General features: G+C 66.5%; 4 protein-coding genes across 5 annotated transcripts; 2 read left to right on the top strand and 2 right to left on the bottom strand.

Annotated features, from left to right (window-relative positions):
* C17H22orf15 (chromosome 17 C22orf15 homolog) lies at positions 104-6192 on the top strand. Of its 2 annotated transcripts, none has more exons than XM_018060913.1 (6): positions 104-252; positions 3982-4091; positions 4537-4623; positions 4726-4863; positions 5099-5399; positions 5837-6192. In XM_018060913.1, the coding sequence occupies exons 2-6, from the start codon at positions 4067-4069 to the stop codon at positions 5976-5978; spliced, it is 693 nt and encodes a 230-aa protein (XP_017916402.1). In that variant the 5' UTR covers positions 104-252; positions 3982-4066; the 3' UTR covers positions 5979-6192. The 2 variants fall into 2 exon arrangements, with proteins under 2 accessions (XP_017916402.1, XP_005691796.2); XM_005691739.3 differs by lacking the exon at positions 104-252 and having other exon boundaries at positions 3858-4091; positions 5099-5173; positions 5258-5399.
* On the bottom strand, positions 983-3828 carry VPREB3 (pre-B lymphocyte 3). The gene is made up of 2 exons (XM_018060914.1): positions 2118-3828; positions 983-1423 (listed from the first exon to the last, which is right to left on the bottom strand). The coding sequence occupies exons 1-2, from the start codon at positions 2164-2166 to the stop codon at positions 1107-1109; spliced, it is 366 nt and encodes a 121-aa protein (XP_017916403.1). The 5' UTR covers positions 2167-3828; the 3' UTR covers positions 983-1106.
* CHCHD10 (coiled-coil-helix-coiled-coil-helix domain containing 10) lies at positions 6164-9612 on the bottom strand. Its single transcript, XM_018061195.1, has 5 exons — positions 9567-9612; positions 8640-9144; positions 8207-8429; positions 7341-7488; positions 6164-6362 (listed from the first exon to the last, which is right to left on the bottom strand). The coding sequence occupies exons 1-5, from the start codon at positions 9610-9612 to the stop codon at positions 6343-6345; spliced, it is 942 nt and encodes a 313-aa protein (XP_017916684.1). The 3' UTR covers positions 6164-6342.
* On the top strand, positions 11800-20773 carry MMP11 (matrix metallopeptidase 11). Its single transcript, XM_018060912.1, has 8 exons — positions 11800-11916; positions 16434-16663; positions 17488-17631; positions 17723-17856; positions 17966-18207; positions 18288-18504; positions 19172-19429; positions 19976-20773. The coding sequence occupies exons 1-8, from the start codon at positions 11800-11802 to the stop codon at positions 20107-20109; spliced, it is 1476 nt and encodes a 491-aa protein (XP_017916401.1). The 3' UTR covers positions 20110-20773.

Below are 20964 nucleotides of genomic sequence, written 5' to 3'. Positions count from 1 at the left end.
TCAGCGCCTCCAGCCCCGTCCGTGGCCTCGCTCGGCGGCGGCTGCTGACGCGAAGCCCGCGGCCCCGCCCCCGCCGGCGGCACTTCCGGGGCCGCTCTAGGCCGCGCGGAGGCCCGCGTCTCGCTGGTCCCGCAGCCTGCACGCCGGGCCCCTGGAGGCAGGACTCGGGGTCGGGGGAGCCAGTCCCGTGGGCGCGCGGCTCTCGGGGCGGTCCCCGAGCGTGTCCCGGACGGCCGGGCGGGCGTCGACCAGGTACCTGTCCTGCGGGTGGGGCCGGCCGGAGGCCGAGAGGGGCGCTGGGGTTCCCGGGAGAAGGGCAGGCGTGCCCATCACGCCTGTTGGGATTTTCCACCCGCCGCCTTCGTGGAGAGCCCGGGACCCGCCTGCCCATCTCGTCCCCTCAAAGACCGATGAGAGCCCAGGAGATGGCTGGGCGCCTGGGCGGGACCGTCTCATGGATCTGAGGGGTGGTCCCCCTGTTCAGGTCGCGCCTCTTAGAGGAACCGGGAGAAAAGAGAGCTGCGTTCTTCAACCCCCTACCCCTCTCCCACGGCTAAGTTCTGCTTCTGGTGGCAAGGCTGCCCGGCCACCCCCGGAGGGCTGCTGCCCATGCCGCCCCTGCCCTCTGCCCACCGGCCTTCAGGTGCCTCTGAGTGCCCGCACCCCGCGCACACACACCTGCCCCCTTGCCCCACCCAGGAGCAGGCAGGGGCTCCCGAAGACCCGGTCCAATCCCCTTGTTGAGTGTTGGACCCCAACCAGCCATGCAGAGCCGGGACCAGCAAAGGCTGGTTCCTTTTTCTCTCACTCCAGCTCCTCCCATCACAGGAAGACAAGAGCCACCAGTCTGGGCCCCTGGGGGCTGGTGGGGAGGCTGGGCCCCATGCCAAGGGTCTCAGGTGCTTCCTCTTCTGCAGTAATCCCCAGGACCATCCCTACCCCCACACCCCCGGCCGCAGGGATCTCATGACCCTCAGAGCAATTATTGTTGACATGGTGAGTATTATTAACCCATTTCACAGAGGAGGAAAACCAAGGCTCAGAGAGAGGGTCCCAAGGTCAGGAGTAGAAGTGGGAGGCAGACGGAAGACACTCATCCCACACCCCTAGAATAACTCGCCCACAAAGCAGTAATAATCGGCGTCATCTTCGGGCTGCACGGGGCTGATGGTCAGGACGCAGGTGTTGTGCGCTGCATCCGCAGCTGCGGAGAAGCGGTCCGGGGTGCCGGGGGCCCGGTGTTGGTCCTCCTCTGAGCGGTAGTAGAGGAGCAGGCGGGGGGCGCTGCCTGCTCGCTGCTGATACCAGGACACGCCGAGGTCCCCGACGATGGCGTAATGGGGGCTGATGGTGCAGGACAGTTGGGCCACTTGGCCTGGGAAGACCAGCAGTGCTTCTGGCTTGGCCAGGGCTGGCAGAGAGGCTGAGAGACACACACACTCAGGTCTGGCCTGGGCCCCTTCCCTCCGGCCCCTGCCCCACAAAGCCTGGGTCAGACTCCCCAGGAGAATCTGCTCCCAAAAGCTCAGAGCCAGTGCTGCGGAATCAGCATTGTGTGGGCCACAGAGCGGGCGACCCTTAAGCCCCGTCTTCCCAAGGAGCCACGTGCAGCTAAGGGTCCAGAATTCAGAGGGTGGGCTGGTGGCCTCTGGGTCCCCCTGCTGCCCATCCTCATCCCTTGCCCTGCAGACCCCTATCACTTAGGTCACTCTGGTTTGTTCAAAACCTGGCTACAGACTGATCACCCCCAAGAAGCCTCCTGGGCCGTTACTATATCCATCGGCTCAGCCTCCGGCCACTGACTGCTGGAGACCTTCTCAGGGATAGCTTGTCCCTGAGGCCCTGCGGGGCAGTGACGAGGCCACACCAGCTTCCCCTCTGAAAACCTAAGTAGGTGACCAGTCTCTGAGACCCCCCAGAGTCAGAGTCCAAAGGGACCCTAGCTATCTGGTCACTCACCAGTGGGGAAACTGAGGCCAGGTCTCCTCTCCCCCTCACGGCCCCTTCGGAAACCGTCCCCCCTGCCCACTGCGATTCACTTCCGCGCAGGGGTCTTCTAGAGCCCCGTGCTGTCTTACACCCCACCCCCAGGTGAGCCAGGCCTTGGGAGGGCTCACCTGCCAGGAGGGCCCCCAGCAGAAGGAGGGCCAGAGGCGGGCAGGCCATGGCCGGAGCAGGGAGGCAGGCGGGAGTCCACTGTTCTGCGGGCGGGCGGTGCTCCAGGTGCTTCGGGACCTCCCCACGAGGGAGGCCGCTGGACCCCGACAGGGCATGCAAATCATCAGCCCCCCGACAGCGGGGGAGGGCGGTGCCGTCTCCCCAACGTCAGCCAGCTGGCGCCACGGGCCGCCTGAGAGCAGGAGCGGGAAACCCACAGGTGCAGTCAGAGCAGGTGGCTGCTTTCCACCGAGGTCTCATGCGTACGGTCACGTGCACAGACCTCACACGTGTGGCTCGAGGGTCACACACACACACACACACACACACACATCCCTGCAGCCTGTACCCAGACCAAATTTTAGAACATCTCCATCGCCCTGGAAGGCTCCCTCAAGCGCCTCCCTGACCTGGAGCAGCCCTCCGCACCACTGTTACAAAGCTCCCGCTGTGAGCCCTCTATGGCACTTCCGTGACACTGCAGACAAAAGACCCCTCCCCAACGGCTCGAAAGACAAAAACCCCTGGACAAACGGGTGGTGACTGGAGCCGAGGGTGCAGGCCGGAATCTGGCCACAGCCGCTCCCGACCCTGCAGGACTCGGGTCCCCAGACACAGCGGCATCCTGGGGAGAAAGCGCTGGTGTGAGTTGGGAACGCTGCCCTGGGGCCGCCTCTGAGCGCCTGCTGCCGTCGCTGAAGCGCGTCCTCCCGCTAACCTGCCTGTGGTGGGGCTGCGGCCGGTGCCCCTTGCCCTTTTTCCAGCTGTAAACGCCGAGCGAAGCAGAGCGATGCTGGCGGGCTGCGCTGGGATCTGGGCCTCCTCCTGCCTCCTGAGCTGAGCTCTGCCCCAGAAGGGCACAGACGGCCTGACCAACCGGTGGGGAGGGCCGCTGAGAGGGAGGTCTCCTGAGTCCAGAGGCCCGGCCACAAGCAGATGCACACTGGAGAACACCAGCAGCTTCTTAGAAACGGAAACGCACTCTCCCCGACAGCCCGGCACCCCCTCCCAGCATTTGCCCTCAAGAAAGGGAAACAAATGCCTGTTCACCCAGAGACCTGCTGGCCTTCCTCATCATCACCCCACACGGGAAACGACCCAAAGAGCAGGCAGTGAGCGGATCCACAGACGGGGGCACCTCCAGGCAGGGGGACCCTCCTGGCATGAGAGGAAGGACCCACCAACACAGTGACGACCCCGGTGGATCCCACACGCAGGGAGTGCAAGGCCCTGCCCCGTCGGCCGCCTCCCTCTTCGTGACAGCCTGGCTGGGAGTTTAGGGGGGACGAGGGACATGTTCTGTATCCTGATTGTGGAGAACACTGCGCAGGGTGGCTCTGAACTGTATGCCAATCATACCTCAACAAGAACCGGGGACAGAAGACGGGGAGGCGGGGAGTGCGTCTGGGAAGGGGGCCTGCAAGGCTGAGGATGCCCCCACCTCCAGGAACCTCCCCACTCCCCGCCTGGGAGCTCTGTCTCTCCTTGTGGGCGGCGGCGGGGGGCGGGGGCACTGGTCTCTGGACAGCTCTGGGCCCGAGGCTCCAGCCCCCACTAGAGCCCTGCACCGGGAATGCCCGGACCCTCCACAAACCCCGTTACCCGGATACTGGCCGCTCAGACCTCTTGGCACCTCCCACTGCCATGGAGACCAGCTTGGAAGCTGGGTGGGGGGGCGGGGGAGGGAGCCTCAGTCCTCTCTGATCCAGTGAGTGGGAGACTGCTGAGGACCCTGGACTAGCTGCAGGGACCCCCTGGACTGAGCAAGGTGCTCCGCTTGAACCCACCCACCCATCATCCCCCCTACTCGTTCGCCTCCCACAGGGCCCCACCCTGCAGTCGAGCTCCACCCCAGCTCCTTCCCCAGGTGGGAAGTTGGGGGTCGGAGGGGTCTGTCCCCACCGCGGCCATGTTTATCACGGTGATGTTCGGAGGTAAGTGGGGGTCCCCTGTCCTAGCAGACGGGTAGGTTCCCTCTGCCTTGGAGGGGGAGAATGAGAAGGCGGTGTGGGGAAGGGGGTGTCCATGGGATGAGTCTGGGAGGAGTTGCTTGAGGGAAACCATCCCCCAAGCTGGGTCCTGGGCGAAGCAGGCAGGCTCCTCTGGGCTGCACAGCTGCTGTGCCGCCACTGGGGCAGTGTGTGTCCCAACTGCCCCATCTCTTCGCTGGTCAGGGGTCCCGCAGTGGGGGCAGGGGTGGGCACGGGGCTCCTGAGCTTCTGGTGGAGGCGGGGCTGCATGGTGGAGGCAAGAGTGGTTCAGATGTCTGGGGAGATGGAAGGGGGTACGTTCCTGACCCCGTAGGCGGGAGGGAGGCGGAGCATCCTGGTCTGGGGGTAAGACGGGTGCCATGCGCCCACCTTCGCCCCTCTCCTGTAGCTGGCTGCTGGGAGCTGGTGAACACCTGGTGTGGCCTCGGGACCCTCACCGCCCACCTGAGGCAGAGGGGCCAGGTGCCCCCTGACGGTGAGGGGGCAGCGAGGGGTGCTGGAGGACTGGCTGAGGGGCCCCCCCCACCCCGGCAGGGGTAGCACCAGCCCTGCCCTGCCTCCCTCTCTGCCCTCCCAGCGACCATCGCCCTGCTGGCTGAGGATGGGCACCTGGTGAGCCTCGCGGAGGGGCTGGAGGAAGGGCCTTCCCCGGCGCCCTCCGTGGCCAGCCCCCTGCTGCGGGAGCGGGGGACCTACGTCCTGGTGCAGACCATCAGTAAGTGGGGTCCGGGATCTGTGCCCCCTGCAGTGACGCTGGATCATAAGAGGAGAGACAGCATCCACGGGCACCCGTGCCCTGCAGAGGCCCCAGCCTGGCCAGGACCCAGCCCTGTCCTTCCCATCCAATGCCCTGTCCTGAGCCCAGGCGGGGGTAGTAAACACGTCCAGAGTCGGGGGGGGGCGGGTACGGACCACCAGCCTGCCAGTGATCAGACTCCCTCCCTCCGCAGAGGGGGAGGGAGGGGACCCCACCTGCTATGAGTCCCTCCTGGAGAACCTGGATGGGCAGCGTCCAGAGCTGGCCGGTGAGTGTCACTCACATGGGAGAGCCTGGGGGCGGGGGCGCCTGCCCACCTGCGCCCTCAGGCAGGGTTTCCCGGGCCTCACAGAGGAGCTGCGCTGGCGGTTGGGCCTGCTCCCCGAGGGCGACGGCCAGAGGCGGCGCCTGGGCACTCGGCGTGGCCACCAGGAGCAAGGCCCTCCTTCACGGCCTCTGCTGTCCAGGACCCAAGAGCTGGGGCCTGGAGCCAGGTAACGAGGAGACACGGACCCCGGGGGACTGCTCGAACCCAGAAATGGGACCCCCTTCCCAGGGGACAGGTGTGCGTGCTGAGAGGTGGACCGCGATGCCAGCCTCCCTCGGAGACACACGTAAAGCCACATGGCGGGACACGCTGTGCCCGAGGGCAGGTCGCTGGGGGCTCGGTGACCGGGTACGTGTAACAGGGCCTGGCACACAGAGGGTGCTCTGTGTGGAGACATTGAATGAACTCAGCAGAGGCAGCAGCTCCGAGTCCTCGATGCCGTTTGAAGGGCCTGCTCCTCTGTGCCGACAGGCCCTGTGACCTGGCACATCACGGCCAAGCGGCCGAGCTGGACTGAGATCCAAGGGGGCTGGCCGTGACCTCCGCCCCTGTGGTTAGGTGCAAAGGCCCGAAGCATTCCTCCTGCTGAATCTGTGATTACAGGGAGATTGCATCAGCAAGAGGCGCAAGGTCACCGACGGAGCGTGAGGCCACAGAGACGAAAAGGGTGGAGGGGCGGCGCTCCTTGAGAGGAGGTGGCACGCTCCTCCAGGGTCTCCAGCTGGCCGGAGTCAGACGCCCTTGAGGCCTGAGGTCAGCAGTTAATGCCTCACCGTCCGGTCTGCGCTGCCTGTTGGATTACGCAGGATGACAAGGTCGCCCTCCCCACTGGGGACAGCAGCTGAAGGGGCAGCACCCCACCCCGCAGTGGGACTTCTATCTCCCTCCGCCCCACCCCCTGCAGACAGTTCAACGAGGGCACACAGCAGGTTCGGCTAAAATAAAGGCTTTTAATTGCACATTTTCATCTCAGGTCATCTGTGGGATGAGGGACCCCCTCCTCACTCTGGGTCCCAGCTCGGTGGGTACAATCTGACGTCATGGTCCAGCTGTCGGTGGGAGGGGGTGGAGGTGGGTGCAGGGCTGGCCACCCAATCTGCTCTGGTCTCTCAGGGCAGGGAGCTCAGACCTGTAGAGGGAGGAGGTCAGGCCAAAGGTACAGGAGCAGCCAGGAGGAGCAGGAGCACCCAGGAGGCATAGGAGCAGCCGGGAGCAGCAGGAGCACCAGGGAGAAGCGGGAGCACCCGGGAGGAGCGGGAGCACCTGGAGGAGCGGGAGCATCTGGGAAGTGCAGGAGCACCCGGGAAGAGCAGGAGCACTAGGGAGAAGCGGGAGGACCCGGGAGGAGTGGGAGCACCCGGGAGGAGCGGGAGCACCCTAGAGACATAGGAGCAGCCAGGAGCAGCAGGAGCACCAGTGAGAAGCGGGAGCACCCAGGAGGAGTGGGAGCACCCGGGAGGAGCGGGAGCACCAGGGAGAAGCGGGAGCACCCAGGAGGCATAGGAGCAGCCGGGAGCAGCAGGAGCACCAGGGAGAAGCGGGAGCACCCAGGAGGCATAGGAGCAGCCGGGAGTAGCAGGAGCACCAGGGAGAAGCGGGAGCACCCAGGAGGCATAGGAGCAGCCGGGAGCAGCAGGAGCACTAGGGAGAAGCGGGAGGACCCGGGAGGAGTGGGAGCACCCGGGAGGAGCGGGAGCACCCTAGAGACATAGGAGCAGCCAGGAGCAGCAGGAGCACCAGTGAGAAGCGGGAGCACCCAGGAGGCATAGGAGCAGCCAGGAGGAGCGGGAGCAGCTGGGAGTAGTGGGGGCAGCCGGGAGGAGCGGGAGCACCCGGGAGGAACGGGAGCACCCAGGAGGAGTGGGAGCACCAGGGAGAAGCAGGAGCATCTGGAAAGTGCAGGAGCACCAGGGAGAAGTGGGAGCACCCGGAGGAGTGGGAGCATCAGGGAGAAGCAGGAGCATCTGGGATGTGCAGGAGCACCCGGGAAGAGCGGGAACACCCGGGAGGAGTGGGAGCACCCGGGAGGAGTGGGAGCACCCGGGAGGAGCGGGAGCAGTGGACCGCCCCCCCTAACCCTGGCGCGGGTCGGGCAGCGGCCCCTCACCGTGGTTGTACTTGCACTGCTTCAGGGCCTCGCTGAAGCCCTCGCACAGGGTTAGGTCGCTCTGGGTGGTGGAGCAGTCCAGGAACTGCCTGATCTCATAGGCGCAGGGCCCCATCTGCAGGGGCTGCGGGGCAGCATGGGCCGGGGCCTGGGGCACAGCATGGGAGGCAGCCGGGTCAGCTCGGGCTGGGCACCCGGGAGAGGACTCCGAAGCTGGGGGTGGTGGCTGCCCCTCCGCAGAGCCCCTGGCCCTGGTGCCTCAGGGGTCCCTAGTGGGCAGTGTGCCCCAGGTCGCAGAGGCTCCATCCCTGAAACGGTGAGCCCACAGCCCTCTCGAAGCCCCTGCCGCTGCTGGTGGGGTGCGGGAACAGGGGCAGGTGGGGCCGGAGGCGGGACACGGGTCTAGAAAAGCCCAGGGCGCTGCTGGTGTGAGCTCCAGGCCGACAGGTTCTGACACCTTCCGGGCTCAGTCACGCTGATCCCCATGATCCCTCACCCCATCACTAAGCCCAAATGTGGCTCAGGACTGGTGGGGTGCCCAGTGGGGGACAGGTCGGCAGGCCCAAAGTCACCGACTACCAGTCACCCTTGGCCTCAGGAAGGGGCCTCCCGGGGAGTGGGAGAGCGGACACTCAGGAACTCCAACAGCCCTCCCTTCTAGGGTTGGGCGACCCAGGGCCATCTCTGACCCCTAAGCGCCTCGGTTTCCCCATCTTTAAAGGGCTGGTTGGTGTCTGTCCAGTGGTTCTAGGGACCTTGGCCTCAGGAGATGGGTTGGGAGAGCCCGCCTGTGAGTGACCCCAGGTCAACAGCCGAGTGACCCGTAGGATCCTTCTGGCCTCAGTTTCCCCTGAGCCTTTGCTCACCTGCTGGGCGGCAGGCTGGGCGGGCTCTGAGCTCCCCCCACTGAAGGCTCCGGTCAGGGCGCTGCCCACGACGTGGCCCACAGCCGAGCCCACGGCCACTCCGGCGGCGGTGGTCGCCATCTGCGCCATCAGGCCGGGCTGGCCCGACGGGGCGGGGGCGGGGGCCGCGGCCGAGGGCGGCGGGTGCGCAGGCGGGTGCGCGGCAGAGGGCGCGGCGGGGCGGCTGCGGGGTGCGGGGAGAAGCGGGGTCATTCGCGGCCGGGCCCCAGGCCGGGGCCTAGGACCACCGTCCCCGCCGCGCGGCGGCGGCCCCCGCCCCGCCCCCGCCAAGATGGCGCGGCCGTCGCCAAGGTCACGCCGCCGCGTCCTTGCGGGGCCGCGCTTCCCCCGCGCCCGCGCCCGCGCCCGCCCCGGGGCCCGCGCCGGCTCCTACCTGGCGGGCCGCGAGGCCACGCTGCGGCTCCCCCGGGCATGGCGGCGGCGGCGGCGGCGGCGGCGGCGGCGGGGCCGGACGAGCCGAGTCGGAGACGGCGACGGCGGCGCTGGCTGTGGCTCCGGGACGGAGGCGGCCGCGCGGGTCCCGGCCGGCGGGGCGGGGCCGGGGCGGGGCGGGCCGAAGACACGCCCCCGGCGGGAGGCCCGGGGCCCGGTCACGCGGCACCCCCGCGGGTCCCCGGCTTCTCCCTCGGCAGCTCCGGGGGCCGGTGAGCCTGCGCCCTCCTGGCCGCCGGCCCGAGCTGAGTGCGCCCTGGGGAAGCGGAGCCGCTGTGGCAGGGCGCGGAGGGCGCACTCAGGGGCCACGGGACGGTCCTTCGAAGGCCGCGGCGGAGCGCGGCGAGCCGAACCGAGGGCGATCCGGCGACGGCCGAGCCCTGCTCCTCCCCCTCCCGTGGGGCCCGGCTCGCTGGCTCCCGCGTGGCCCCAGGGTCGCGGGTGGACTGGGGCGGGTACAAAGCACTCACCCCCGTCCGGCCCCCAGAAAGCCTCCCAGGGCTGCTCACAGAGCACCCGCCAGTTCCCCTCCTTGGTTCAGTTCACTTGCTCGGTCGTGTCCAACTCTTTGCGACCCCATGGACTGCAGCACCCCTGGCTTCCCTGTCCATCACCAACTCCCACAGTTTACTCAAACTCATCTATTGAGTCAGTGATGCCATCCAACCATCTCATGCTGTGTCATCCCCTTCTCCCACTTTCAATCTTTCCCAGCATCAGGGTCTTTTCCAATGAGCCAGTACTTCACAACAGGTGGCCAGAGTATTGGAGTTTCAGCTTCAGCATCAGTCCTTCCAGTGAACACTCAGGGCTGATTTCCTTTAGGATGGACTGGCTGGATGCAGTGCCAGACCCCGACTGCCTTTACCCTGCATGTCCTTTCCAAAGGCTGTCCCCTGCAGGCCTAGGGGCATTGGTGCGAGTTTGAATCCTGTGGCCTTGAATTTTACCCCTTGGTTCCAGGTCCAGAGCAGGGCCACCCACATTCAGGATGCTTCCCAGCCCTTCAGGAAAGGCAGGTTTTCCTGGTCCTCTCTGAATGAGGAGGGCTCCTGACTTTCCTATACTCACATCACTGTCCCCAACCCCCAAGAGAGGCCTCCTGGCCCCGGGACTGCAGGGAGGATGAAGTCAGGAGCAGAAGCATGGGGTGGGGGGCTCAGGTGGGCAGAGGAGGCCCCTCTGTGAGGAGGTTCGGCAGGCGAGGAGGGAACAGGGGCACCGGCAGTGCCTGGCAAGCTGGTTGATGTCACGACTGCATCCCGACCACACAGTCCTCTCAGCCAGCCTGGGAAGCAGGGCCCTCCCCTGATCCCCATCTGGGCCTGGGCTTCAGTTTTCTCCTGCCTGCAATGGGGTGACTGTTTGCCTCCGGGAGAGGGGAGCGTGTACAGGTGGCCACTCTCTTCTGGCAGACATGCCAGGCCTGGGCCAGCCTCCACCCCTTTGCTCCTGCAGCCCCTGCTGACCTGCTCCTGTTTGCCATGCCAGCCCCTCCTGGGCTGATCAGGTCCCCCCTCCTCCAGGAAGCCCTCTGGGACCAGCCCTGCTGCTACTGCTAAGTCACTTCAGTCGTGTCCGACTCTGTGTAACCCCATAGACGGCAACCCACTAGGCTCCTCCGTCCCTGGGATTCTCCAGGCAAGAACACTGGAGTGGGTTGCCATTTCCTTCTCCAATGCATGAAAGTGAAAAGTGAAACGGAAGTCGCTTAGTCGTGTCCCCAGCTTGCTATAACTGTGGCTTTCCACTGTGACCTGTAATGTGGGAGGTTGTTACTTAAAACTCTCATGACTGGTGGATTGCGGGTCCATTTTTACTTTATTCATTTTCATGTGTATCAGAAAGAAAAAAAATGTATCATCAGTTCATCAAATCCATGATTTCTTGACCAATATTGCTAGGATGAGGCTGAAGTAGGCATTTTCATTTTTTAAAAAGTGAATCACTCTGAAGAAACAGACGGCAGCTTCCCTGCTGGTCCGGCGGTTAAGAGTCCATGCTTCCAATGCAGGGGGCATGGGTTTGATCCCGGGTTAGAGAACTAAGAGCCGACATGCCTTGCAGCCCAGCCAAAAAATTTTAAAAAGGAAGAAAAAGATGGCAAACGGCCTAAGGAGTGAAAAATCACGGCTGTCTTCCCTCTTCTCGCCCTCTAGGGGTCTCTGTGGAGCCTCCCTGGAGAGGCCGCGGCGGCCCCGGGAACCGGAGGGGGAGGGGGGATTGAGTCAGCCGGTGGCCCTCCCCTCTGCCCGTCTCCTCCCTTTTTAGGCGCAGCCTCACCCTGCGGCGGCTCAGGAGCCAGCCCGCCGGGACGGGGGCCACTGCCCGTGCTTCGGTTCCCCGGAGATGAAGCAGATTGCCTGCGCCCCGGGTCATCACAAGGACTGCATGACCATTTCGCAGTGTGCTCACCACCCCTCCCTGTGATTCTCAGAGACGCGTCCTCGCCTCAGGAGGCTGGCCCTGAGGGCCTCTGAGGAACCTGTTGTCCCAGGCCAAGGGGCGGCGTGGGGTCCCCAGCGCCCCGCACAGACACTGCCTTCTGACCGCCTCCTCCCAACACCTGACCTGCCAAGAAGGCCTCCTGACCCCTCATCCTGCCCAATGGTTTGGAAAAAGCCTCATCTGGCCCCTCCCTCTCGGGGCCTCAGTTTCCTCCTCTGTGAATTGGCGGATTCTGCCAAGCTGAAGTCCTGGCCAGCCGCCTCCCCGTGGCTCCGTGTTCCCCGGGACACAGCTGAATGTCCCTGCTCGGGATGCGCCTTCCCAAGTTGGCCTGTCAGGAGGCGGGGGCGAGTAGGGAAACCTGACTCCTCTCAGACGGCCCATCGCTTTGGGGACACTGAGGCCCGGAGCAGCGGCACACCCCTGACCAGGGTCACCCTCCCGTCCCCCCGTCCCTCCGGGCCTCCGAGACCGCAGCCCGGCCCGCCCCGGGAAGGACCGGATCTGCGGACCGGGCCACCCCCCTTCCCTGGCCGCGGGCGCGGGGCGAGTGCAGAACAAAAGCGGGGGGCGGGGCCGGGGCGGGGGCGGGGCGGAGGCTATAAGGGGCGGCGGCGGGCGGCGGCCCAGCAGGCCCTGCAGCCCCGGGGCGGATGGCTCGGGCCGCCCGGCTCCGCGGCGCGGCCCCGCGCGCCCTCCCGCTGCCGCTGCTGCTGCTGCTGCTGCTCCCGCCGCCGCCGCTGCTGCTGGCCCGGGCCCCACGGCCGCCGGTGAGTGCCCGCCGCCCGGCAGCGCCCCCGCCCCGCCCCGCCCTCCACGCCGAGGGGCGCCGGCGGGCAGAGCGGGACCCACGGGGGCGCCCGGGAGTGGCCCGGCGCGGCCCGTTAGCCCGAAACGCTGTCTGGGTGCCCCGGGGGCGTGGTGGATAGTGAGCTTCCCGTCCCTGGGGATATGCAAGTGGAGCCGGCCCCGGGATCTCTCGGGCTGGCTGGTGAGCTGGACTCCGTCGGGCGTTAGACGCGCGCCGCCACCCCCGCAGCTCCTGGACCTGCCCCCTCTGCGCCCGCCCGGCCACGATCCCGGGTGTGTGTGTGTGTGTTGCAGGGTAGGGACAGCGGGAGGAGCCACAGGGCTCCCGACTCACTGCAGGGACAAAGACCCGTGGGTCTCCAGCTGGCGTCAGCCGCCAGGTGTGTGGCCTCGGTGAGCACACCTCCAGGCGGGAGGGCTGAAGGAACCGCTGTGGGGAGGGCATGCGGGGTCTGAGCCTGGAGGAGACAGATGCCACCGCCTGGGACCTGTGAGTGCGGGGATCGGGAGCCTGTGGAGCCAGGAGGCAGCCTAAGCGTGAGAGCTCCGGTGTGCCACGGCGGGGGTGGTGGTGGGGGACGCCCCTGTGTGTGCCAGCCCGCGTGTGTCCTGAAGGCTGCGCCCTCCCCCACTGCCGGGGCTTCGGGAGACCACTCACAGCCTGGGGTACTGCAGGCGCATAGCTCCCCGGGCGCCCAGCCCACGCGGTCGTGCCGCTGAGCCTCCAGCCTGTCCAGGCAGGGGTCGGGGGCAGGGATGGGGTCGTTAGCGGGGGTGGGGGCAGGGGCGCAGGCAGACTCTCTGGGGACAGCTCCGGTGACAAGGGAGGTGTGGCCAGCCAGCCCCTGGCAGCGCTGGGGTTGAAAGGGGTGGCGGGTACCTCCGAACCTCGGTCTGGGGGCCCTGTCTCCTCCCCAGCCCCGCCAGGCCCCCTAGGCCTAGGGGCAGAGTCTAGGGGTCACCCTGGGGAGCTGCTGAATCCGCGGGTTTAGGAACCGGAGGGACCTGGGCTTTTGAACCACGTGGCCCCATGTGAGCCCTCCAGCGCCTCGGTAGCCCTCACCCCCAGCCTTGTCCAGGTGGGCGGGTGGGAGGCGACCGTGCCCACTGCTGGGCTGAACAGCGTCTGCAGGGAGGCCAGGAGAGCTGGGCACACGGACATGGTCCATCACCGGGAGCTGCCACTGTGCCGCTTGTGCGGGGCCAGGCGGGGTCTGAGCCGGGCTGTCACGCTGCAGATGTGCAGGGGGCACCCGGGGTCGCCTCGGACGTGCTTATCCCTGGATGGCTGTTGGCAGGGCTGGGAAGGCTCTGTAAATATTTATCCATCCAAGCTCACAGCTTTCAGGGTTGATGAAAGCCCCGCCGCCCGCCCGCTGGGGGGGAACCCCCTTCCCTTCTGGAGCCAGCGGGGTGAGGGGGTGGGGGAGATGGACCTGCCTGCCCAGGAGCGGGCGGTGTGACTTGGGCAGGTCACTTGACCTCTCTGAGCCTCAGAGAGGCCCGGGATGGTGTGTGGATGCTCCCTGCCTTCCAGCCTGACCAGTGTCCTCTCCTCAGGGTCGCCTCCTGCCCACCGCAGAGGGGGTGGCTATGGGAACCTGGGCCAGTGGCAGGCAGGCCAGAGAGGGCATGCCCGGCCCAGCCGTGCCCAGCACTTCCCAGTCCAGGGGCCCCCTCTGCTACCGGCCGCTGGCTGCCTCCCATTTTCCTGGTTGCAGGTTGACCCCGAGGCTGACCGGAGCCTCTGGCTCAGCTGGGAGACTGAATTCCCCAAGTGATTCCTCGAGGATGTGTGAGGCTGTGGTGTGGTGCCTGTCGGGGAGAGGTGGGGTGAGCGGACTGGGCACCCCCGCCCAGGGCAGGCCCAGGGAGACGCTGGCCAACGAGCAGCTGTCTCAGGAATGTGGGTTTTGGAGACAAGCCACAGCTGGGGTTTGGGGGGACCGTGGGTGGGGAGGCCTGATCCCCAGGTCTAGGTCCAGCTCTGAGCTCCCTCGCTGTGTGACCCTGGGCCAAGCCCTGGACCTCTCTGGGCCCTGTCTCTTCCCCTGGGAGGTGGGGCGACGCCTGCTCTCCAATCCCATGGGCTGTGGATGAGGCAGGCGTGGTGTGTGCTCACCCCACCTCACTGCCTCCCAGCAGCCCCGGGCAGGGTGGGGGGACTGGCACACCCAGGTGAGGGATCAGGCCTTGCAGCTAGGGAGGGCCCCCAGCCCCAGGCTGGAAAGGACGTGGGGAGACAGAATGCAGGAGGGCGGCAGAGCAGGGGCCAGCGGTGGAGAAACTGAGGCCAAGAGCCTGTGGACGGTGGGCTCCAGGAAAGGACCTGGCTGCCCAGGGCCCTGACCCTAGAGCCTCTAGGGGTGGTAACCAAGACGTAGGCAGGGAAGCAGAGGCCCCGGCTTGCAGGTGGGCCCTGCGCGAGCCCTTCTTCCTCTCTGGCCCTGAGAGCTTCCTTCCAGCTGCCTCTCCCACATTCAGATGTCAGGTCTGGGGGCCTGGGGGGGAGGTGGGTGCTGACTGCCAGGTGGGGGACGGCAGGAATTCGGCAGAGCAGCGTCCCAGAGTCGGAGAAGCCAGCCCAAGGAGGGGACTCTCTCCGTGCCTGCTGCCCCGAAGGGCATTACAGAGAGGTTGGTTACCCCTTCGCCGCGGCCCCGTTCCCATTGGACAGATGGGAAAGTGGAGGTTGAGAGAAGGCTGTGACTTGCCCAGGGTCTCCGTGGCGTGGAACTGGGCCTTCTGAATCTCAGGCTGGGGATCTGGCAGCTGCACTGAGCGTGCCAGGATGCAGGGGTCTGGGCCTGGACCTAGCGCCTCGTGGGGGCAGGAGAGGAAGGCACGCTGGGCGTGTCTGTCACCCTCCCCCACCGTGGCTTGCTGCTCAGGCCTCCCTGGGGGCAGAGGAGAGGGGAGATTTTCACTCGATGACAGGCTGGGCCCTGGGCTCTCTGGGGCTCCGGGGGAACAGTGCAGCCCTGACCTTTCTGGGGAGGGTCCTCGGGCCCCTGCCCGGGTTGAGGAAAGGGTTTCTGTTCCTCCTGGAGGTCACGGAGCGGTGTGGGGAGAAGCAGGGGCAGGCCCCGGGCCCGCATCCCCAGTGTGAGACGCGGACGTGTGTCCTCCCACCTAACACTGGGGGAGGGGGGCGGGGGACGGGGGCCCGGTGAACCTGCCCCCAAGGTGTCTAGAAGACAGAGGGTAGTTGGTCATTTCCCCTTCCTCCTCTTCGTTTGCTCTTGTGGGGCCAGTCCCTCCCCTGGGGAAGGGGGACCTCAGCCTGAAGGACAGAGCAGAGTTGGGGTTGGGGGTGTGCTGGGAGCGCAGAGAGCCTCCTGCTCTGCCTGCTGCTGTTCCTGGTGACTCTGGAGTTGGCGAGGGGGGGGGGGTGGAGCTCTGGGGTGCCCAGGCCCTGGGAGAGTTGCCAGAGGCTGAGGCCGAGGGTGGGGCCCGGGCGGCCCAGCTCCTGCCCCAAATATGGCTCGGGAAGGCCACAGCGGCGCTGAGCAGACAGGCTGGGCCAGACAGGCACTGAGGCTCCGGGCCTCTCCCCCAGCTCTGCTGTGACCCTCACCTGCGGCCCAGGATGCCAGCGCCCCCGCTTGGCTCCGTCGTGTCCTTGTGGGCTGATGCCGCGGGCTCTCCCTGCCTCTCTGAGCTTCTGCCTTTTCCAGGCAGGGGAAACCCGACCTCCTGGCTGGGACGCAGGGAGGGTGGGTGCGCCAGGTCAGAATCACCCCTCCACCGGGCGAGCGTGGTCCAGGGGCCCTGGCAGGGTGGGGGCTGGGCATCTGGGAACTGCCAGCCACCCCCACCCATGCAGGGAGGACACAGAGAAACACAGAGGCCGCGCCTCCGCTGGCAGCAACTGGAGAAAACCCAGCCGCAGCCGAACATATAAATAACTAAATAATAAAAGCTTTAAAGATCATTACTTAAAAACAAGTGCGTCCCAGCGATCAGACCCCAGTTCCCGGTGCCCTGAGTGGTGCCGGCCCTGTGCTGAAAGCGGCCTGGTTGGTTCACCCCCAGATCCACACTAGAGGGAGGGATCACCCCTACTTGTCAGGTGAGCAGATGCAGGTGAGGGAGGGTGGCAGCCCCTCCATGCTGGTGGCAGGTGGGCATCGTGGGCAGGAGCCAGCTCACGGAGCTGGAGAAGACAGACCTGGGGGCTGGGGGCGCCCAGGAAGAAACGCAGGGGGAGAGGCGTCTGCTGGAAGGGGGAGTCCCTTCAAGGCTGTTCGTGAGGAAGGCAGGCGGGCTGCAACCCCACCCACCCCTCCCCGGCCCAAACGGTGAGAGTAAGTGACCCTGGGCGCCTGGGGCCCTCCAGGAGGGGGCGGGAGGCCTTGGGATCAGCATCTGGACGCCAGTCAGCCCGTGCCAGAGCACCATGCTCCCCGACAGCCTCCGCTGGAGTGAGGCTGTGCTGACGTCCACACCACTGACCCGGGGCCTTTCTCCTGGTCAGGACGCCCCCCGCCGCCACCCCATGAGCAGAGGGCCACAGCCCCGGCCCAACGCCCCTCCTGACAGCGACACCCCCGCCCTGGCCACCCAGGAGGCCCTCCCGCTCGCTGGCCGCCCCAGACCTCCCCGCTGCGGCGTGCCCGACCCGCCCAACGGGCCAAGTGCCCGCAACCGACAGAAGAGGTTCGTGCTGTCGGGCGGGCGCTGGGAGAAGACGGACCTCACCTACAGGTAGGGCCAGTGGCCACGAGCTGGCCTTTGACCTCCACCTGCTGTCTGAGACACTCTGGGACTAGGGTGGGGCAGATCCCTATGGCCGACAGGCTGGAGTGTCCCCTGACTCCCGTGCTGCTGCTCAACGCCCCAAACCCACACTTAGATGCACTCCCACGCCCTCGCCTGGGATCGTGGTCTCCGCATCCGTCAGTCACCCATGCGACCTCTGCGGGCTTTGTGCTGCGGGCCAGGCCCTGGGACTCTCAGTGAGGGAGGCAGACGCGGCCCCTCCTCTGGCAGAGCGAGGTGCTTCCCACACCAGGTTCAGCTTTAGCGCCGCACTCAGGATCCGTGCAGGGAGGGGCCCGCTGGGGCAGGCCAGGTGGTGGCTCAGGTGGCCTCGGCCCCTGGCGCTGAGACTTACACATCCTGCAGCGGGCAGCAGGGGGCGGCGAGGACGGGTGTGGTGTCCCATGTCATTGCAGCAGGGACTCCTGGGGGCCCTGAAGTGTCCTGAGTGGGGAGCCTGCGGACACAGGAGGGGCAGGTCTCAGGGTCTAAGGTCTCCCCACGGTCAGTGGCACGGTCAAGTCTAGGAGGGGGCCTTGGGGCTCCTGGGTCCTTTCCGCCCAGTGCAGACCCTCGTGGGCACCTAAGGGCACACAGACCACACAAAGCTGTGCCCATGTGGTGGAGGGAGCGGTGTGCACCCTCGGAGCACGCCAGGCCCGAATCCTGCACGCCTGCCCCCCCACTGCACATCCGGGGCAACTCCTGGCCCTGACAGCCAGCCCCGTGAGCCAGACCTAGGCCCCCCCCACCGCCTCGGTCCTCCCCAGGATCCTCCGGTTCCCGTGGCAGCTGCTGCGGGAACAGGTGCGGCAGACGGTGGCAGAGGCCCTCCGAGTGTGGAGTGATGTCACGCCACTCACCTTCACTGAGGTGCACGAGGGCCACGCCGACATCGTGATCGACTTCACCAGGTGAGCCGGGGGCCTGGGGACACCCCCCACCCCGGGAAGGAAACCCATCTGCCGGCAGCCACTGACTCTGCCCCTACCCACCCCCCCACAGGTACTGGCATGGGGACAACCTGCCCTTCGATGGACCTGGGGGCATCCTGGCCCACGCCTTCTTCCCCAAGACCCACCGAGAAGGGGATGTCCACTTCGACTATGATGAGACCTGGACCATCGGGGACAACCAGGGTAGGGGCTCGGGCCCCGATTTCCGGAGGGGCCCCGCCGAGGCCCCAGAGCCGGGCCCGGCGTCCTGCTTCGGGAGCTCATGCGCTGCCGGGCTGCCCCCCTCTTCCAGGCACAGACCTCCTGCAGGTGGCGGCCCACGAGTTTGGCCACGTGCTGGGGCTGCAGCACACGACAGCTGCGAAGGCCCTGATGTCCCCCTTCTACACCTTCCGCTACCCACTGAGCCTCAGCCCAGACGACCGCAGGGGCATCCAGCAGCTGTACGGCCGGCCTCGGCTAGCTCCCACGTCCAGGCCCCCGGACCTGGGCCCTGGCACCGGGGCGGACACCAACGAGATCGCGCCGCTGGAGGTGAGGCCCTGCTCCCCCTGCCTACGGCTGCCTCTGCGGCTCCACCATGGGCTCCTCCTGACCCCTCCCTCTCACCCCAGCCGGATGCCCCACCGGATGCCTGCCAGGTCTCCTTTGACGCGGCCGCCACCATCCGCGGCGAGCTCTTCTTCTTCAAGGCAGGCTTTGTGTGGCGGCTGCGCGGGGGCCAGCTGCAGCCCGGCTACCCTGCACTGGCCTCTCGGCACTGGCAGGGGCTGCCCAGCCCTGTGGACGCAGCCTTCGAGGACGCCCAGGGCCACATCTGGTTCTTCCAAGGTGAGTGGGGGCCAGGTCACACTTGGGAGACTGCTGGGAGCCAGGAACGTCATGGCCAAGGGAAGGGACAGACAGACGTGATGAGCGGATGGACAGACAGAGGGGGCCCCGGAGTTCTGGGGCCCAGCAGGAGTGTGGCTCACTCCTCTGGGCACAGCTGGGAGGCTTCCTGGAGGAGGTGGTTCTCAAGGCTGGAGTAGGATGGAAGGTATTGTGCCCCACGAAGCACGTGTGGCGCTTGCCCCTGGACACAAGGCTCTGCGGCTCAGAGGTGGTGAGGTGACCCACATGAGGGCACAGCTTGGAGAAGGTCGGGAGGGATGTGAGCTCAGTGTGCCAGAGACGGGAGCCTGGAGCGTGCCGGGGGCGGGGCCTTCTGCCTGAGGGCTGGCGCCAGGGTGGGCAGCCAAGTGCAGGGAGTGGGCGCCCAGGTGGCCTCTTTGCTGCTCAGAACGACCTTTCCCACGTGTACCTCCCAGCGCCGCTGGCATTGCCCAGTGTCCTTCTTGGGGGTGGGGTTGCCAAGCAGGCGTTATTACTGGCCTTTTGTGTTTTATGGACAAGGAAACTGAGGCTGGGAAGGTCTGAGGTGGTGTCGGTGGCGGAATGTGGCCGCTGGGCAGCCCTGTTGCAGCACACGCCCCCCAACCCCCTGTTTCTCCAACAGGAGCTCAGTACTGGGTGTACGACGGCGAGAAGCCGGTCCTGGGCCCTGCGCCCCTCTCTGAGCTGGGGCTCCAGGGGTCCCCGATCCATGCCGCCCTGGTGTGGGGCTCCGAGAAGACCAAGATCTACTTCTTCCGAAGCGGGGACTACTGGCGCTTCCAGCCCAGCACCCGCCGTGTGGACAGCCCCGTGCCGCGCCGGGCCACCGACTGGCGAGGGGTGCCCTCGGAGATCGACGCGGCCTTCCAGGATGCTGAAGGTGTGCAGGGGGCGGGCCTCTGCCGGGCCCCCTCCCTCTCCGCCCCTCCTCCTGCCAAGGACCGTGCTAACCCCCTGTGCTCCATCTTTGTGGCATGGAGACTGGGGCCCGTGCCTGGGCCCCTCGGGTGTGGCTAGCGAAATCAGTCAGAGGCTCCAGCTTCTGTCAGGCTGGGTGGTAGCTCAGACCAGATCCTGAGGGCAGGTGGGAGGGCTCGCCCAAGGGTAGGAAGACCCTGGGGCTTCCCTGGTGGCTCAGATGGTAAAGCGTCTGCCTGCAATGCAGGAGACCTGGGTTCGATCCCTGGGTCGGGAAGATCCCCTGGAGAAGGAAATGGTGTCCAGTACTGTTGCCTGAAAAATCCCATGGACGGAGCAGCCTGGAAGGCTACAGTCCATGGGGTCACGAAGAGTAAGACACGATGGAGCGACCTCACTTTCCTAAGGGCCACCTGAGGTCCTTGAGTTTCAAGGAACCCAGCAGTGGCCAAGGCCTGCGCCCACCCCTGTGTCCACTTACCAGGCCCTGACCCTCCTGTCTTCTCAGGCTTCGCCTATTTCCTGCGTGGCCGCCTCTACTGGAAGTTTGACCCCGTGAAGGTAAAAGCCCTGGAGGGCTTCCCCCGCCTCGTGGGCCCCGACTTCTTCGGCTGTACTGAGGCTGCCAACACTTTCCGCTGATCATCGCCTGGCTGTCCTCAGGCCCTGACACCTCCACACAGGGAGACCGTGGCCGTGTCTGTGGCTGTAGGTGCCAGGGAGGGCACGGAGCCACGGCTGCTGAGGGGGCAGGGCAGGGTGCTGCCACCAGGACTACAGGGAGGGCCACGCGGGTCGTGGCCACTGCCAGCGACTGTCTGAGACTGGGCAGGGGGGCTCTGGCAGGGAGGCTGAGGGTGGTCTTGGGCCGGCTCCACACAGCCTGTGCAGGTCACATGGAACCCAGCTGCCCATGGTCTCCGTCCACACCCCCCAGGGTTGGGCCTCAGCAGGGCTGGGGGAGCTGGAGCGCTCACTGTCCTCGCTGCGCGGTCCCCAGGGGCTGGCACCTGGGTGTCAGGATCCTGTGCCTCCTGCCTCCCACAGGGGTTGGCTCTGGGTAGGTGCTGCCTTCCAGTTCGGTGGTTCTGGAGACCTGTTCCCCAGGGTCCTGGCCGAAAGGCCCGGTCAGCTGGCGGGGGTGCTTCCTGCCAGAGACCCTGCGCCCTGGGGGCCCCAGCATACCTCAGTCCTATCACGGGTCAGAGCTTCCAAAGCCATGTAAATGTATATAGTGTGTATAAAGCTGTTTTGTTTTTCTTTTTTTTAAACCGACTGTCATTAAACACGGTCATTTTCTACCTGCCTGCCTGGGGTGTCTCTGTGAGTGCAAGGCCAGGATAGGGGTGGAGGTGGACCAAGAGTTGGGAGGCTTGGCTGGGGACCTGCACAGTCCTCTGGTCCTCAGGGCCGGGTGTCGCGTTTAGGGGCCCCCCTGCTCCACCTCATCCTGCCTGAAGGCCTGCAGTGGCTTCAGTCTGCTCCCCATTTCCCCAG

This window comes from Capra hircus, chromosome 17 (assembly GCF_001704415.2).
Source record: "Capra hircus breed San Clemente chromosome 17, ASM170441v1, whole genome shotgun sequence".
Lineage (NCBI taxonomy): Eukaryota > Metazoa > Chordata > Mammalia > Artiodactyla > Bovidae > Capra > Capra hircus.
This window is presented reverse-complemented; position numbering and strand designations above follow the sequence as displayed.

Bases quoted from the DNA above. Each gene is read 5' to 3' on its own strand.
- VPREB3 (XM_018060914.1), bottom strand. From the start codon at position 2,166: ATGGCCTGCCCGCCTCTGGCCCTCCTTCTGCTGGGGGCCCTCCTGGCA. The intron at 1,424-2,117 runs GTGAGCCCTCCC...TGTGTCTCTCAG, and splicing joins GCTGGGGGCCCTCCTGGCAG to CCTCTCTGCCAGCCCTGGCC.
- MMP11 (XM_018060912.1), top strand. From the start codon at position 11,800: ATGGCTCGGGCCGCCCGGCTCCGCGGCGCGGCCCCGCGCGCCCTCCCG. The intron at 18,208-18,287 runs GTGAGGCCCTGC...CTCTCACCCCAG, and splicing joins ACGAGATCGCGCCGCTGGAG to CCGGATGCCCCACCGGATGC. The intron at 18,505-19,171 runs GTGAGTGGGGGC...TTTCTCCAACAG, and splicing joins CCACATCTGGTTCTTCCAAG to GAGCTCAGTACTGGGTGTAC.
- C17H22orf15 (XM_018060913.1), top strand. From the start codon at position 4,067: ATGTTTATCACGGTGATGTTCGGAG. The intron at 4,092-4,536 runs GTAAGTGGGGGT...CCTCTCCTGTAG, and splicing joins TATCACGGTGATGTTCGGAG to CTGGCTGCTGGGAGCTGGTG. The intron at 4,624-4,725 runs GTGAGGGGGCAG...CTGCCCTCCCAG, and splicing joins GGGCCAGGTGCCCCCTGACG to CGACCATCGCCCTGCTGGCT.
- CHCHD10 (XM_018061195.1), bottom strand. From the start codon at position 9,612: ATGCCCCTAGGCCTGCAGGGGACAGCCTTTGGAAAGGACATGCAGG. The intron at 9,145-9,566 runs GTAAAGGCAGTC...TACCCGCCCCAG, and splicing joins CTTTGGAAAGGACATGCAGG to TCCACCCGCGACCCTGGGGC. The intron at 8,430-8,639 runs GTAGGAGCCGGC...CGCACCCCGCAG, and splicing joins GTGGCCTCGCGGCCCGCCAG to CCGCCCCGCCGCGCCCTCTG.